Genomic DNA, 18,466 nt, shown 5'->3' on the forward strand with positions numbered 1-18,466 from the left:
AACAACACTGTTAACAACACTGTTAGTCAACTTAAACCAATTGATAGCTTGATTTGTGGGGGCCCAAACAAGCCAAGCCCTTCAGCAACAAAAGTGGCAGTCTCTGTCACTGAAGTTCTTCATTTGTTAAACTGCGCATGTCCTTTTTAATATACAACATAATGTTGGGAAAGACCAGACAATTCCTTCATGCTGCACTTTTCATTATAGATTTTGCCAAGACTGTGTGCTTGACAGGCAGCAAATGTTTCTATACTTTATTGGGGTGTTCATATTCTTCTGTATCTTGCAAGGCCATCTATCACCAGCTTCTCATGCCATTTTCTGCAGCTTCTCCACAGACAAAGTAGTATCATCATATCATATAATCATATAATTAATAATCGACTTTAACTAGGCTGTTGCTCTGCCTTGATTTGCTGTTTGGATTCAGTTTCCATTTTATAAAATCTCAAAGGGATTTTGGAAGCTTGTTGTTATTTAATAATTTGTTCCAGGTCTCCAATTCATTTTTCTTTATAGTTATTAATTACACAGATCAATACTCATTTAATTTCCAATCATATTATAATGAGTTTGGGGTAACTTTGTTGTGCAGATTCTGAATATGACATTGGTTTTGATGGATAGGCCCTAATTTTTTATATACATGGACAACAAGAAAAATACAACAAATAACTGTCAACTGGCTGCTGGTTGGATGACCAATCACTTATATACGCAGGCAGAAAATTCTTGACTGATTGCAGAGTGAACGCCTGGAGTCTTCGCATGTCTCACATTCTAGAATGTTCATATATATTCTCATATGCATACATTATTGCTAAGTTCTCTATTACTTGAGGGCATCCATTATCTCAAGAACTACTGTAAAGTAAATAAAAAAAAACGAATTTCATTTTTTAATTTAGCAATCCAAAATACCTTACATTTGTTCAAATATCCTTGGTAACAAAACAATTGTTTTTTGTTTGGCTGTGTGTGTTTGGTACTGTTAGTAGTCAATCAAATAAACAATCAATCAATCTAATCCTTTACCTGGCTTCCTCTAAATACTCAACCTCCATTTACCTGTGCTGGTTTTGTGCATCTGATCTACAGTAGTTCTTGATTAATGAAAACATTCTATTGGGTTGTATAGTTTATTAAACTCATATAATAAGGGAAATGGGGGGAAAAAAAAGGAAAAATAGATCCCGCACAGAAAAAATGTAATATGTAAGTTATTATGACCAACTGTAAATTAATCTTGGTATATATCCATATTAGTAATGAAATGTTGGTGGTGCTCCCTGGAATAAATGTTGTATTCTATCACAAAAAATGTTTTTGCGAAGGCAAAAAAAGAAAAAAATTCCTTATTGGGGCACTCTTGTGTGACTAATGTCTCTTATAGTGATTAAAACATAACTTTTAATGTACCTACTTATAAAATAAAATGGTAAAATGAACAATAAAGGCGAAAATGTTAAAAAATGTGTTTGCACATCAGTCTGAGATCATATATCATATATTATCAAATCGTATATCACATGAAATATGCCAAATATCCAATCACAAACAGTATAATAACTCCTATCCGTAGTGATATGGGTCCTTATCTGGTCTTATACCTGCAATAGAGAATTATTAAGTATCTGTAGAAGCAATGTTGTTACTACACAAATACGGGATCACTCAGTGAGGTGCAACCACAGCATTCGATTTTTTTTGCAAATTCCCGCGAAGTAGTGTATATGGTATAGAATACAACACTGAAAATACTGGGTCACACAATAAAGTGCAACAACAAAATAAGATTATTGCACATTTCCCGCAAGGTAGTATATATAGTGTGAATTACAACACTATCACAGTGCTATAAAGTAAAACTTAAATAGCAGCAATATGTAAAGGATTGCACATGTCTGAAAAAATTGCAGTTTATATTGCATTTATATATATTGCACAATTCCCTTTACTATAAATAAACATTGATTAATGAAATAACAACGTAAGATTTTTGCACATCACCTGCGAGGTAGTATTAATTGTATAATTACATGAAGTCATATCCCATGTGTCAAAAATATATACAATCAAGGGAAATTGCACATTGCCTAATCAAGGACAATTGCACATTGCCCATCTAGTGATATAATTCAATTGTATTTCACTGTTCCTTATAATCCTTTTGTAATAATGTTGTATCAATTGATCAGCTAATATTGAAACTCCTTTTTTATAGCATCAAATAATTTTAACAATCTCAATTGCAGTGAGTGTCGCATTAATTGACCATCTGGTTAGAACCCAAAATTCTTAATAATATCTGGCATACATATAATATAAGATGTATAAATGGTATTGAATAACAATTATTTCCATAAAACATAGAACAATCCCATCAAATATACCATATACAGTTTGCCTCCTGTTTAACGATATAATAGCAGGTGTAATAGGTCACAGTATCTATAAATGTATGTCTTAGAGAAATATAAGTAAGACACTTTAAGTGTTCTGCACTTCTCCTTTCACCTGTTATCCGATTCCTACGTATTGGACAGGTGATGAGAGAGTGGAGAAGCTAGTGTCTATAGAAATATAAGATACAGTGGTGGTATGTTAAAGGTCCTTTAGTAGTGGGAGTTAGGTAAACCCTGATGCCTATTGGTATTGCAGGGGTTAAATTCACCCAGACCAGTCAATACCACCACCTGAAAAAAGGGAGAAAGTATTGTAACCTGAGTATATCCTGCTAATGAATCCAGACTTGTGCCTGACAATTGATTCCCACATCAATTGTATTAAACAATGGATTCCCCCCAAAAAATGATGACAGACCAGAGGCCAAGCACTGCCTCTTTTACACAGCTGTAACGTTGTAATTCAGCATTATCTAAAGAATCAGCGCTAAATGCTGAATCAGCATATAACAGTATGTAGTTGGTAGTTAGACTGGTATCTAAATCAATACTATGTAGCGCTGTATATCAATGTAACATTGTGTTTACATAACTGTAACATTGTAATTCAGCATTTTCCTAAAAAATAGGTGCTGAATGCTAAATCAACACATAACAATATGTAGCTGATAGCTAGACTGGTATCTATATCAATATGTATGTGTAACTGGAACTAGCCAGCGTATCTACCGGTCAGCTGACCGGACCAGCAATAGAAAAAATGTGGTCAGGTCCGTGTAGCGCTGTGTATCAGCGTGCAGGCTGAAAGTCAGCGCTGTATCAAACATCAACATGCACACAGTCTCGAGCTGGGAACCTTGTCTGCATGCCTGCCGGTCAGCTGTTCGGGTCATCGGTGGGAGGGGTACGGTTGACGGTGCGGTTGGGCTTGTTCACAATATATATAAATGCAATATATACTGCTATTTTTTCAGACATGTGCAATCCTTTACATATTGCTGCTATTTAAGTTTTACTTTATAGTACTGTGATAGTGTTGTAATTCACACTATATATGCTACCTTGCGGGAAATGTGCAATAATCTTATTTTGCACTTTATTGTGTGACCCAGTATTTTCAGTGTTGTATTCTATACCATATACACTACTTCACGGGAATTTGCAAAAAAATCTTATGCTGTGGTTGCATCTCACTGAGTGATCCCGTATTTGTGTCGTAACAACATTGCTTCTACAGATACTTAATAATTCTCTATTGCAGGTATAAGACCAGATAAGGACCCATATCACTACGGATAGGAGTTATTATACTGTTTGTGATTGGATATTTGGCATATTTCATGTGATATACGATTTGATAATATGTGATATATGATCTCAGACTGATGTGCAAACACATTTTTGAACATTTTCGCCTTTATTGTTCTTTTTTCCATTTTATTTTATAAGTAGGTACATTAAAAGTTATGGTTTAATCACTATAAGAGACATTAGTCACACAAGAGTGCCCCAATTAGGAATTTTTTTCTTTTTTTGCCTTCGCAAAAACATTTTTTGAGATAGTTTATTAAACTGCCATCTTGATTGCCTCTGCAGTGCCACTATGTTTCATACATGTGCTATAGTATTTTAAACTGCCATGTGTTTGTATTGTACCGCTGCTCTGTCACTTAGTTTAGCCAGCCAGCTCGCTGCAGCCTTTGGCCAATATGGTTGAAAACATTACTGTAAGCTGTGAGGTGGTCCAATTTGGCTGGAAATTACTGGAAAGTAGTGTTATTGATGGTAATAATACTGTAGGAACAAAAACAGACCCAAATTACATGATTTTAACTGTTTTTTAAGATAATTTTTTAAAGCTAAAAATACAAAACTATAACATTTGAGGATAATTTTACTGAAATGAAAACACAACAAGGATTTACAACCAGAAGCAAAACAAGGGGGTCCACGAACATCTCTAGTAAATTTTGATTGGTCTAATCTGCATTCATTTTATAAACTGTAGTGACAGTGGAACAATGGCTACCTTGTTTTAAATGACCACTTGCTGCATCAATGCAACATTTGTTTGATACATTATTATATGAGACTACTGATGACAGAAAAGTGTGCTGGTCCATAACATGTTTTGTAGTGTATAGGAGGAATAGTAATGTGTTTTCAATTGTAAAGTGGATTTTATAAGAAAGCAAACTATTTTAGATTACAAACCCATTTGCAAAAAATCCTTAAATATGAAATTACCAGAATTCTCCATCATCAAGTGATGTTTGATAAAGTCGTTGCCTCTCTGCTGGGTCAATTGAATTCCATTCTGCAGCACTATAAGAAAATAACAACAAAAAAAAAGGTTTAAATTATTAAAGCAAGTTCAAGGATTGTGTTAAAGTATTGTCTCATTAGGGACTTAGGGGGAGATTTAATTAAGCTTGGAGAGATATAAAATTGGAGATAAATAGCACCAACCAATCAGCTCCTAACTAATTTTTCAAACACAGCCTGTAAAGTGACAGTTAGGAGCTGATTGGTTGGTGCTATTTATCTCCAATTTTATCTCTCTCCAAGCTTTATTAAATCTCCCCCTTAGTGACAATATGATTGGTGCTAAGCTGGGTACACACTTACCGAACCCAGCAGACAACCATACGTCGTGTCGACCGAGCAGGCGATTTGTTAAGCTATACACACTTAGCAAATGGCCACTTGATATGCCTGGCCAGACATTACAACTGGGCAGGCATTTAAATTTGCCCATCCAATTGTGATGTCAGTGTTGGTGGTCCCTGCAGCCAGTGTATTCTTGGCCGTCTCTTACATGCCAATTACTACACCTGTTCTGGTACTCCAGGCGCAAGTCAGAGGTAAGCAAAACTATTCATATGGATGACTCAGGGATATTTGCTGTCCATGCGAAATATGAAAACGTTTATTTTTTATGCTAATAAATTCTGTCTGCAACCATCCTTATAAGACAACGATAATGTGTAGGGGGAAATAAATATATGCAAGAAGAAACTGGGGGCATAGCAAGGGCATTACTACTGTGGGTGCTGGGGGTGTGGCTGCAATGGTGCTCAGAGCACTTCCATGGCCCAGCTCCCCCTGCATCAAGCTCACCTCAGTCCCCACAGTTAGTCACCAATGGGCCCCCATACTGAGGAAGGGTGTGTAGCAGGCAGTGTCAGGCCAGTGTCACCCGCCTCTCGCACATACGCTGGCCGATAGGCCCGCATGTGCAGAAGCACTCCCAGGTCATTAACCCGAGAGTCCTCAAACTGCAAAGGACAGCTCTTGTTGGAAGAGATGTCCTTTGCAGTTTTAATTGCAAACCTTCATGCATACATCATTAATAAACACTGATATGCATGTGATCATTGATGGGATGCATTGCTTCCTGCCCCCTGAGAGAAACATAAGTTAGAGAAAGAGATCCCTCTAATAAGAAGTGTTTTAGCAATAAAGCTGGGACTTACTGCACCTTAGAGACTGACATGTGTCTACACACCCTTAATTACAAAAGAGGGAGACCAGGAGAGAAGAGAACTTATAAAGAATAAATCCCGCACCAGTGTCCTGAGGACCAGGTATATTTTATGTTATGGTACCATAGGTTCAAACCTCAATATTCAACATATTATCTATAGATATCTTATTACCTCTAATTTATATTTTATTTTTATGAGGGTGCTACCATGATGCTATAAGTCATAGACAATAGATTTCAACAGAAGAAAGAAGAAAAAAGTAAGCATCTTGTGTGGTGCACTCTGAACCAACTAGTTTTAAAACATATATTTTTATTGGTATGTATTAAAATATAAGGATCGGTGAAATATTAAAATAGAGTTAAGTGTGAATAAAAAATAAAAAATTCAGTGTTTAAAATAATACGACTGCTATATAACAATGTGTATCTAATTATCTTTTAATTTCTAGGCTAAATTGCCCTGTTATTTGCACCAATATCATGAATAGAGGATCTATAGTGTTAACAGTGAGATCCTGTGTTTATAATAGAGTGTCAGAATAAACTGATATTGTGTTTGCAACACTTTATTGTATCTCTATTCATGGGTCTACACTGGAACTTTGTAATAAATATACTGGGTCTCATGTGTTGTGTCCTCTAGTAGTTATATGTCAGATGTTCAATAATACATCTTGTTTCTGGTTTTGACATTCATCCATATATAAATATATATCCACTGGTCAGCAGCTAATATCCTATGAACCGTGATTACATTTCTGGATAATAGAATTACTGACTAATTTGTCCTCTTCATTGTCTTACTGCAGTGAATACTTTAATCATTGCTGGCGGTGAAGTACAATATTAATGAGTATAGAATATATATTTAGGAAAACAGCATCCCACTTGCACCTAATTATATGATAATACGTGATGCCGCTCTTCTGCTGCTATTAGTATATTGAATACGTATTAGAGGAAATACAATAGAATCCCACTTGTAGCTATTTGTAATAAGTTTTATGCTGCTATTACTTATTCTATCTACTAGACATACATGTGAATGAACATAGTGTTACAGCATATGATAAAAAAGCAGACTTGATATTCCGCATGTGGCTTCTGCTTAAATAATACAAGTCATTACTGCTTAGCGGTTGGTCTCCCGTTTTAGCTGTATGTTATTGTTATCTGTTCTATATGCTGAGCGTACAAATAGATAGGCACTGGATTACAACATATAATAAAGAGACAGATATATATATATTCCGCTTGTGGCTTCTGTTTAAGTAACACTAATCATTGCTGCCTAGCGGTTGGTCTCCCGTTATGGATGTTGTTCATCGCAGTCAGCACAAGTTATGGTTTATAACTAGGGAGCAGGGTAAATGTCCCACTTGCTGCCTTTAGTTAGGATAGACTGTTGGCGCCGCTCAGCGCTAATCCCCAATACTGGCTTCTGCCTGTCACCATGCTGCCTTCAATTAGGATAAACTGTCAGCTCCGCTCAGCGCTTATCCCAAATTGTGGCTCTTGACTGTCACCATATGTAATTGTTTTTCAATCGGACACTACACATTTAAACATTTTGGTGCAATATTATGCAGTGAGAATACACATTTTATAGCAGCCGTCTAAAACGCCGACGGCCGTTTCACCATAGGCTTTTTTTTTTTTTTTTGAAATCTATTGTTCAGGAGAGAAGAGAGTCTACTCATCATAAGTAATGATTTTGTTTTACATTGTTAATGTGACATTATGCCATAGCATTTAGTGATAGTGGCATGAGGGTGATCTGATCGTGGAGGCATCTGATGGTGTACAGTGTATAGGGCATGTGGGGTGGTCTGATGTCAAACAAGGGGCATGTGGAGAGGTCTGATGGCATAGATTGTAAGCTTATGAGCAGGACCTTCCTACCTATATATCTGTCTGTTATTACCCAGTTTTGTTCTATTAATGTTTACAATTGTAAAGCACAACGGAATATGTTGCGTTATATAATAAACTGTTAATAAATAAATATATAAGGGTTATGTAGAGGGGTCTGAGACAAATCTAGATAGAATGTATGTGATTCACTCTTTTACTGCTTGAGGAAGGGGCCAGGAGATGTGAAACACGTCCAGTTTTACCTATCAGTGAGAAATACTTTATCTTATTCTTATGCTTTAATTTTAGTTTGTTTATTTTTTGGTCTATATGGTTTTATGTCTTATTTTTTTATCAATTTTTTTTAGAATTATATATTAGCTGCACACTATCTGTTATAGTGAAAACTGTTTTTATTATAATAACATGTTTGTCCAGGACAGACCAGTAATGTACTATAAAAATGGGGAAAAAAAAAGTTTTATGTTTGTACTCTCTCAGTGCCGGAGAGTCCTCTTGTATTTTTATGTGTAGAACTAGCACACTGATAACAAATGGTTGTTTATTCCTGCATTAGATTGTCAGGCTGTCAGCAGCTGTGAGGAATCTGTCCTGTGAATGTTGACCACCCCAGGCTCTGGAGGGAAGGCAGTCCAGCTGCTTGTGCCACATGATATCTTAGAATATGTAGGGAGACGAAATAAGCAATGTTATAAAAACTATGGTGAAGCCATTCAGAGAGAAGTGTCTTTTTTGAATCATTTGATGCCCCTTCAAAGTTTTGTACCACCCACATACTGTATAGCACAATACTAACTTGTCACTCCAGGCTCCGTTCCACTCCACCTGTCCCCATGGGTTTCTCACTCTAATAAGCTGTACATTTTGCCCTCTGTATTTCACCTATAGAATAGAGAAATCAAAAGCATTTATATAGTATATAGAGTTTCAGACACATGGTTTTAGGTCAAGCAGCAGTAGAGTTGTTGCCTTATTACATCGTTCCATATGGTATCCTTTATCCTTAAAGGTAAAAGCAACATAAATAAATAGTGGACTATGAGGAGGGAAGGAAGGAGGGAAGCAGTGGACTATGAGGAGGGGAGGAAGGAGAGAAGGAAGGAGGGAAGCAGTGGTCTATGAGGAGGGAAGCAGTGGTCTATGAGGAGGGAAGGAAGGAGGGAAGGAAGGAGGGAAGCAGTGGTCTATGAGGTGGGAAGCAGTGGTCTATGAGGAGGAAAGGAAGGAGGGAAGGAAGGAGGGAAGGAAGGAGGGAAGCAGTGGTCTATGAGGAGGGAAGGAAGGAGGGAAGGAAGGAGGGAAGCAGTGGTCTATGAGGAGGGAAGGAGGGAAGGAAGGAAGGAGGGAAGCAGTGGTCTATGAGGAGGGAAGGAGGGAAGCAGTGGTCTATGAGGAGGGAAGGAAGGAAGGAAGGAAATAGGGAAGCAGTGGTCTATGAGGAGGGAAGGAAGGAAGGAAGGAAAGAGGGAAGCAGTGGTCTATGAGGAGGGAAGGAAGGAGGGAAGCAGTGGTCTATGAGGAGGGAAGGAGGGAAGGAAGGAAGGAGGGAAGCAGTGGTCTATAAGGAGGGAAGGAAGGAAGAATGGAGGGAAGCAGTGGTCTATGAGGAGGGAAGGAAGGAGGGAAGGAAGGAGGGAAGGAAGGAAGGAGGGAAGCAGTGGTCTATGAGGAGGGAAGGAAGGAGGGAAGGAAGGAAGGAAGGAGGGAAGCAGTGGTCTATGAGGAGGGAAGGAAGGAGGGAAGGAAGGCGGGAAGCAGTGGTCTATGAGGAGGGAAGGAAGGAAGGAGGGAAGCAGTGGTCTATAAGGAGGGAAGGAAGGAGGGAAGGAAGGAAGGAGGGAAGCAGTGGTCTATGAGGAGGGAAGGAAGGAAGGAGGGAAGCAGTGGTCTATGAGGAGGGAAGGAGGGAAGGAAGGAAGGAGGGAAGGAAGGAAGCAAGCAGTGGTCTATGAGGAGGGAAGGAAGCAAGGACTCCCAGCATGGGAATACTTACTGAGGTAGCATGCCGGACCTTGTTTAACTGCCACCAGTGCTACTCCAGGCCCTGCTCCCATCTACCCTCACTATTGGGGAGATGTATAAAGCCTTCGAAAGTGTGGACAAGTGGAATACATACGATTTACCGCCGGCCGTTCTAATCCCGACAGTGGCATCCTGGCAGAGGAGGAAATCCCGATCGTCAAAGGTAAGTATTTACTAACCTAATTCTACCCCCTAACCCTAACCTGCCCCCAAGTGCCTAACCCTAATCCCCCCTCTAAGTGCTAAACCTAACCCCCCTTCCCCGCCGCCTAACCCTAAGTCCCCCGGGGGGGGTGCCTAACCCTAACCCCCCTTCCCCTAGCCTAAACCATACCCTCCCGGGGGAGTGCTTAACCCTAAGTCCCCCCCGGGAACCCTATACCTAACCCTCCCCCCCGGGGCTGTCCGCGCCCGGCTTACCTTTGTTTGGTAAGCCGGGTGTCGGGCTCCCAGCATAGGTAAAATGACAGGCATCGAGATAGACGCCTATCATTTAAACGCTTGCCAGGATTAGACAGTCGGGAATCCGTTCATCGGCTTTCCGACTGCTTCCCGTTGCCCATAGCAACTAATCAGCGTCTACCCATCATTTTATAGAATGTATTTGACAAATGCTAGCTAGAACTTTCTCCACTTGTTTACTTCTCCACTATTTAGCAGGTTTGATACATTGGCTCCTAAGAGAGTAGAACAAGTTACATTATTTGTCCCCATCAGCTTACCATGTTCCCATTACTGCAAAACCTTTACCAAATATATGTATAAAAAGTGTGTAAGAAATCAGTGTAACTTAAATTGATCATGTTTTGGTGTTGACAAGCATGCAGGGGAACAAATTTGGTAAGCCTAGGAAACAAAGGACTACAAGCTTAAAAGGAATACAGTATTCGCTACATTACTAATCCTGCAAACCTAGATCAAGACATATACTACTTGAGTCCAGGCAAGTATAGAACTAATATGGGGCTCACAACAAACAGGAGTGTTTCAATAAATATTAGTTTAATAAATACGGGCCACATACCACATCTAGGCTAGTTATAGAATATGCATGGCCCTTTACAAGTCCTTGAGGGGTTTTAGCTTCTGATTCAGCAGAACTTGATGTCTGAAAAGGTAATGGAGGAAAAAATTTACTAAATTAAATGACAGTGACAATTATTATAATAACAATTTAAAATGATGTCAGGCAGTGTTGTTCAGTAGAATAGCTGCAAAATATTTATATTAAATTAAATGTAATATTTTATTTATCCCGACAAATTTGATCAGGTATATACTAACTTTCTAAAAGGCTAATATCAATGGTTTGTGCAATGGATGTAGGTATGGGGGGGGGGGGTAATAGGAAATTAGCAGGAACAAATTGGATTTTAATCTAGTGAAATACACTCATACATAAGATCTATTACTTACATATATCTGCCTATTCATTTCAAATATGTCTATTATTCCTCTATCACAACTGTAGACTTGTGATTATAAATAAAATGAAATAAAAAAATACAATCACTAATGTACTGCTAACATTTTCATATACAAAGTTTATATGTTACAGACAATAATTTTTTCAAACAAAATGCAAAGTAAAACAGGCGGTAATTGGTGAGAATAATCTTATCCACTAGTTAATAATACAGACTTAAGCTATGTACACACTATACAATTATTGGAACGATTTGCCAATAATATGGTGATCGGCCTCATTTATTGTATAGTGTGTATGAACGATCGTTTTAGCGTGTCACCAATAAATCGGTTAGAAAACATCCACAAACAAATTCCTTTGAATATCTGATCTTCCATTCAAGACCGAAAACCTCGGCCTCAATTTCCCGATATTGTGCAGTATGCATTCTCAATAATCTACTCATATTTCCTATGCTGTTCCCTGATTGCCTAATCATCCTTGTGGGTGCAGATATGAAAATTCACTGTGAAATTCACCAGATATTTAATTGAAATTGTATAGTGTGTAGCACAGATATAGGGACTGTGATTTTGCAAAAAAAATCATCCCAATTATTGGTTAGATCAAAAATGGCATACTGTGTACCCAGCTATAATGTATACAAAAAAAATATTTTTTAAAACACTTAACACTAATATAGATTTTAATATCAGTCAGCGATGCATCGATAATTGGTCCATTGTGACATCGAGACTTTGCATTTGCCCCTGTAGTGGCTGCTCCTCTGGGGGGCTGAGGGTTAGTTCATTTACATTTCCCGGGTGACTGCAGAGATCGGCTGCACAGCAGACACTGGAGAAGGGTACTAGGATGCAGAAGGTTCTTCCGTGATTGGTGGGTGCTGGAAGATTATCTTCTACCAGCCTCCCAGTGGATGTTTCTGACTGGTTTGCGACCATATCAGAAATGCACAGCCTGGCATGGTTGCAAAAAATCACATACATTTGTGATTAAAGAGAGCTCTCATATTCTGAATCATAGGCATTAAGGATAGGGCTGGTGCAAGTGTGTATTTCTAATGATAACAGTTGTGTGAAGTATACGTTCACATTCCCATATCACATCAAAACACTAGATAAGTTTAGAAATTAAATCGAAACACTTAAAAATGGAATGAAAAAGGATAGCATTGTCTTTTGTCACATTCACAGAAGGAACTATAAATCATTTAATATATAATGCATGTAGCTTACATCTTACACTTAGATAGACCACTGCTGCCATCTATTGTTCAAAGTTATTTTTGTTTCAGTCTATTCGGTCCTATTATCCAGATTTTAAGGATAACTTACTAAATCAAAATATATGTGACTTAACAGGGACGTATCTGTAATGAATGCAGGGTGTGCGGTCCACACGGGCCCCCTCCTCCCTTAAAATGCCCATGATTTAGTACTAATTAAGTCATCTCTGCTCAAGCATGGATATCCTTAAAGCCTGAACTATAATGGCAGAGTTTGGGAAAATCTGCTTTAGTTAGTTATTTCAGATTGAGAACATTATGGGCCTGATTCAGAGGTGGCACAATGCTGATGTTTGCGCAGTTGAGTGATTAGTTGCTACTGGCTTTGTATTTTAAATTATTGCAGCTTTAAAACTAGCAGCTAAAATCACCAATAAATAGAGTGCCTGGACATTTCTTTACTAGTGAGTGTTCAAATATTGTAGCAGTTGTCCTCCATGCAGAATTTAGGATGCTTTAAACCTAAAGGCCAGCATACTTGGAATATGACAAACAAAGTGAATATTGTCAGCGCTTCAATAAGTATTGATGCCACACGGGGATACAGGAGTGGTCTGAACATTGATATAAGACAAAAGAAATGGTGTAACCCCCCTTGTGCACCACAAATGGGAAAAAAAAAGTTCTGTTATAAAAAGTTCCACACACAGTCCAGAATTTCAAGATGAATTTCTCCAATGTTTCATTCAGTAATTTGTTACTTTTTCTCTCCTTCTCCTTTCCCATTTTCTTATCCTTGATAGGAATACCAGGCTCCAAAACCACATAAAAGGGAAGAGACAAAAAGCCTCTAATAGTGAGAAGTGCCGTTTTAATTCCAATAAAATCACACAAATATCCAAAGTTTGTGTATAAAAAGGCACCAAACAAATTAGTAAAAAGTGCCATACCACCCAAGAGACCAGGAAGGATAAAGACAATTGGTTTCCATAGTTGTGGCCTTTGTATGATGTGTAAAAATCATAGAAATCAGCCAAGTAAATTAGAAGAAGTCACTTCCAATAAAATAAAAACCGCTTATAAAATTACAGACTTCATCACATGTAATAGTAAGAACTGCGTCTACATGATAGAATGTACTTGCGGCCTTCAATATATTGGCCGCACATCGAGACCGTTACCTGAACGTTGGGGAGAACATAAGGAACATTAAAAAGGGATTTGATAAGCACTCCCTATCTAACCATTTCAAAGAATGTCACAATAACTCTACCAAATACATTAAAAAGGTAGTAGGGATTAAATTGGTGACACAACATTGGCGGAAGAGAGATATAGAAAATAATCAAGCCAAGACAGAAATTAAACTGATCTATGAACTAAATACCCTAATACCAAATGGTTTAAATAGTGACTTCGAATTGAAATGGTTTTTATGAGCTTTTTTAGGTTTTTTTTATGTAGGTAGAATGTAATATGCACTTTATGGATTTTATATATGTTTTTTCTGTCAGCTTTTAAAAAGTATTTTTAGATATATTTTTGAGATTTATTTGTACATGTAATATGTGTAAGGTACCCGGATATTTTGAAACTCATATCGTTATAAATGTTTCCTATTTTGAAATTTAATTATAATCAAGATGGCGATGCATTCCAATATCTCTGATCATGTGACCGAAGTTAAGACACATGCCACACTTAGGAGTTCTCCAACATGGTAGTGTGTTCCAAATGATCAGCTGATCGGAGGAGGCTACACTGTTTATGGCACCTTCCTCAATCCTGATTACGAGGTTTGACTCAGCACGCGGAAATCCTGCAAGTCCAGGTCTGATGCTGGAGATACGGAGCATCAGCGATAATCACAAGCCGCACAGGCGGATGTGACGTAATTTCAGGAACCGGATGTTCCATGCAGGCCACTGGTGGAATGCAATTATAGGTATTTCTCCGTTTTAGCACTTAGACATAGATTATATGTCTAAAATATCCGGGGAATCATGTAATATAGAATGGATGTTTAGATATTTGTACTACCCATATAAATACCGATTTATGGAGACATATGGGAGAGTTTATAGTTGGGACCAATGGGATTGAACTGGAGGGTATTTAAATTCCTCCTGGACACCACCATGTATACACCTTGATAAAGACTTCAAGTAAGTAGCAACGCGTGGGTGAAAGGGAGGCAGCATCTTACTAGAGGGGTAGCCAAGGAACCAGTTACTGGATCACCATGAGTTCAGTGGTCTGAACATTTCCCGGGAGGCCATTGTGCATATAACAACGCGCTTACAGGTGTCAGGCAACTGCACCCTTGGCATCTGGTACGCCTTCCCTATTTTATTATGTTTATGGTGGAGGAATCTTTTATGTTTTACGTTGTGTGATTTTATTGGAATTAAAACGGTACTTTTCACTTTTAGAGGCTTTTTGTCTCTTCCCTTTTATGTGGTTTTGGAGCCTGGTATTCCTATCAAGGATAAGAAAAGGGGAAAGGAGAAGGAGAGAAAAAGAAACATTTGTGAAAGAAACATTGGAGAAATTCATCTTGAAATTCTGGACTGTGTGTGGAACTTTTTATAATAGAAAGTTTTTTTCCCATTTGTGGTGCGCAAGGGGGTTACACCATTTTTTTTGTCTTATACTTGGAACATGGTCACCATGTATACACCGGATAAATCAGTTACTCATTATTTAACCTTATTTTTAAGTTAAGAAATATAATTTCCTGAGTCCATTTGTCATTCATTCTTTGTAACTGTGTTTTGCGAGTGTAAGCGGTACAACTTATTACTCCATAAATAAAATCTGAAATCTATTTATTTATTTTACATACAGTAGCTTCACAATCACTTCACAATGATATTAATTCAATTCAGTACATTGTTTTTTTCCATATAAGCAAATAAAATACTGATTAAAATGTACTTACATCAATAGAACATCCTAACATTGATCCTCTTTTAAGAGCTTTGTCCATTAATTCAAAATAATTGTTGGGGGCATTTTTGTTTTCATAAGTTTCAGCAACTCCCCCAGTAAAGTCTTCCATTGCTTCTATAGTACTACCCCCTTTTAAGGCTTCATAACTTCCATTAAGTCTAGAATAAAACAGAAATAATGTTATGATACATTTTTGGGTCAAGATTGTAACTGTTTTGACATGATTGTCCAAAAGGCATGAACAGGCATAAACTGGTTTCTTTACTCACTGAGGGGCAGATGTACTAAGCTCTGGAAAGTGATAAACTACCAACAAATCAGCTCCTAACTGTCATTTCTCAAACACAGCCTGTAACATGACAGGAGCTGATTGGCTGGTATTTTATCACTTTCCAATGTATCACTTTCCAGAGCTTAGTACATCTACCCCTTAATCTGTCATTATATAATATTGCAATTATTACAACATTAAACAACTATGTACAAAATACAGGAAAACACCAGTCTATTTTGATTTTGTATATGGGAAAGATTTCTGGACTGCACAACCTGACTATATATATGATGGGAGGTGCTACCTGATGAGACTAATTGCAGGCACAGAAACAGACAAATCTCAGGTGCACAACTCCAAATTATTAATAATATATATAAATGTAATAAAATTTTGCAATCAATAGAGGTTTTTAGCATAATCATGGCCAAGGTTATGGGCCTACCCACCATATCCAGGTAACCTCTTTCGGGTAGGTCCCTAACATACTAGAGTTCAAATCCATAGCGCAGGACCCCCCAAAACTGGCCCAGCCAAGCTGCCCCCAGGGCACCACCATAGTAAGTAAAGTGCAGTGTAAAGAGATAGTTAGGAGCAGCTGCAGCTGCACATAAAGAATGAAAATAAAAAAGTGAAGTACATATATATTAAACACACAGTGAAGGGTTAAAATGTGTTATAAAGGAAAATGTGTTATAATGCGGTGCCCTGAGACAGATCAACCAATGCAATCTAGGGGGACACATTTTAACCCTTCACTGTGTGTTTAATATATATGTACTACACTTTTTTATTTTCATTCTTTATATGCAGCTGCTCCTAACTATCTCTTTACACTGCACTTTTCTTACTATGGTGGTGGCCTGGGGTGACTAGCGGTCAGCGGACTGATGCTGCAGCTTGGGGGCCCGGTGATAGGGCTCCCCTGGCTGTGGCATCAGTCCCCCGCTAGAAAGGGTCCAGGGCTGGTTCTGTGAATTACAGGGAGACCCTATGCAAATTTTTCCCTGTAATTCCAGAACCAGGACTGGCTCCCATAGCCCAGTACTGGTTCAACTAAGTACAGGGAGACCCTACGCAATTTTTTCCCTGTACTTAGTCAACCAGGACTGGGTTTGAAAAGTCTGGGGCTGGTTCTGTTTTAGGGGGTGGACCTCACGTCAATTTTTTTTTACTTTTAACTATTTGGTTGCTTGTTACAGTCAGATACATGCAGGCATCTCACTGATGTCTGCATGTATCTGTGAGAATTAACTGCTCATGCTGAAAGTGAAAGCATGAAGCAGTTCAATGCAGTCAGGGATTTGCAGTTCGGTTTGAAGTGGGATTTGCCGTTCGATTTGTACATGGACATGTCAAATCGAACAAAATTTAATTTGTTTTACAAATCGCAAAAAAATCGACCATCAGTAAATCTGGTAAAAAAATGGGGTTGTCACAATGCGATTTAAGTCGGTTTGAGGCGAGCTAAATCACACTTCAAATCAACCATCAAATCGACCTTTAGTAATTTTACCCCTATGTCTCCAGAAGGTTTCAGTAAGACATTAGAGTTTAATGGTGTGTTCAGTATCTTTTATGTCTAGTTCAGGTAATAATAGTTTTTATATGTACTGTACTGTATATGAATGTGGCAGATTCAGAAATATATAGTCAATGGACAAATTAATACTAGTGTATATGAAGAAGCACTCTAGTGTATAAATATGATCATGAATAGTCTTATCTTTATTATAATTTACACACACACGCGCACGCGCACACACACACTTATAAAATGGTATGGTATATTGAAAGGAAAATTCCACCAAGATGATTGGACACATAAGATCACATAACTGTGCATTATTTCCCAAGGACCGCAAACTCACACCTTATCTACTTCCAACTGTGACCAAAACCTAATCATAAAGCCACAGCTGTATTATTCCACAAGTGTAAACAATAACATCTCTCACAGAGAAACTGCTTAAAGAAAAGCAGCACATCAATGACAGAAAGACACATTTCTGACAGAAATGGCAAAATTAATACATGGAAAAAGAGAAAGAATACAGTAATGTCCTTTTTCTGACGCACTTACATAGAATGTAATTAAAAAATTACTTTTATTATTAAATATTAAAAATATATATATAATAAGTTGTATTCTCTCTAGTGAAATATTAAAATAAAAAGTCTTTGTGTTAATTGTTGTATAAATTGTCTTATTACCACGCCTGCTCGTGTAATGGCAAACCAAGAACGGATACTGGTGAGTAAAAAATCTATCACAAGGAGATCATAAATATATATGAATCCAAAATGGTAAATCAAAAATGCATTTAATTGGGACCAATTATCTGTGGAATACTGTTAGCTTAACATCCTTAACAATAGTTGGGTAATATTCTACAATATCCACTGCATATTGAAATTATTAGGACATGCATATAAATTATGGCCACAATGTATCCCTGTAATTAGGTCACCAACTGAGACTGAAATAAGCATAAGATCTCACACATATGATGAAAGAAAATTATTCGCTGCTGAAAGAACCAGTAACTTCTAATATCTTACGAGCTAAAACCATACAATCAATATGGAACCGCTAGTGTAATTGCAATCATACGGTAGGTTAGATTAGTATATACTGCTCCACTTCGTATCCTCAGAAATACAATGTTGCTGGCATTATTGGTTATATCGATGTTACATCGGTTCCAGCAGTATCGATTATAAGAGCATTACATTAGTTCTACTGCTGAAGGGATCGATGTCTTGTATTCAACATGTATTAAGGAGGAGA

General features: G+C 37.7%; 1 protein-coding gene across 1 annotated transcript in view; it reads right to left on the reverse strand.

Annotated features, from left to right (window-relative positions):
• The window catches only part of CAPN9 (calpain 9), a 158,120-nt gene that overhangs the window by 66,418 nt on the left and 73,236 nt on the right, over nt 1–18,466 (reverse strand). Inside the window, exons 6-9 of the mRNA XM_088472520.1 lie at nt 15,391–15,559; nt 10,820–10,903; nt 8,570–8,655; nt 4,656–4,733 (exon numbers count right to left, since the gene is read on the reverse strand). Of these exons, the coding sequence (XP_088328646.1) occupies nt 4,656–4,733; nt 8,570–8,655; nt 10,820–10,903; nt 15,391–15,559 (417 nt within the window). The remainder of the gene's footprint in view (nt 1–4,655; nt 4,734–8,569; nt 8,656–10,819; nt 10,904–15,390; nt 15,560–18,466) is intronic.

This window comes from Taudactylus pleione, unplaced genomic scaffold (assembly GCF_031769625.1).
Source record: "Taudactylus pleione unplaced genomic scaffold, aTauple2 ptg000125l, whole genome shotgun sequence".
Taxonomy (NCBI): domain Eukaryota; kingdom Metazoa; phylum Chordata; class Amphibia; order Anura; family Myobatrachidae; genus Taudactylus; species Taudactylus pleione.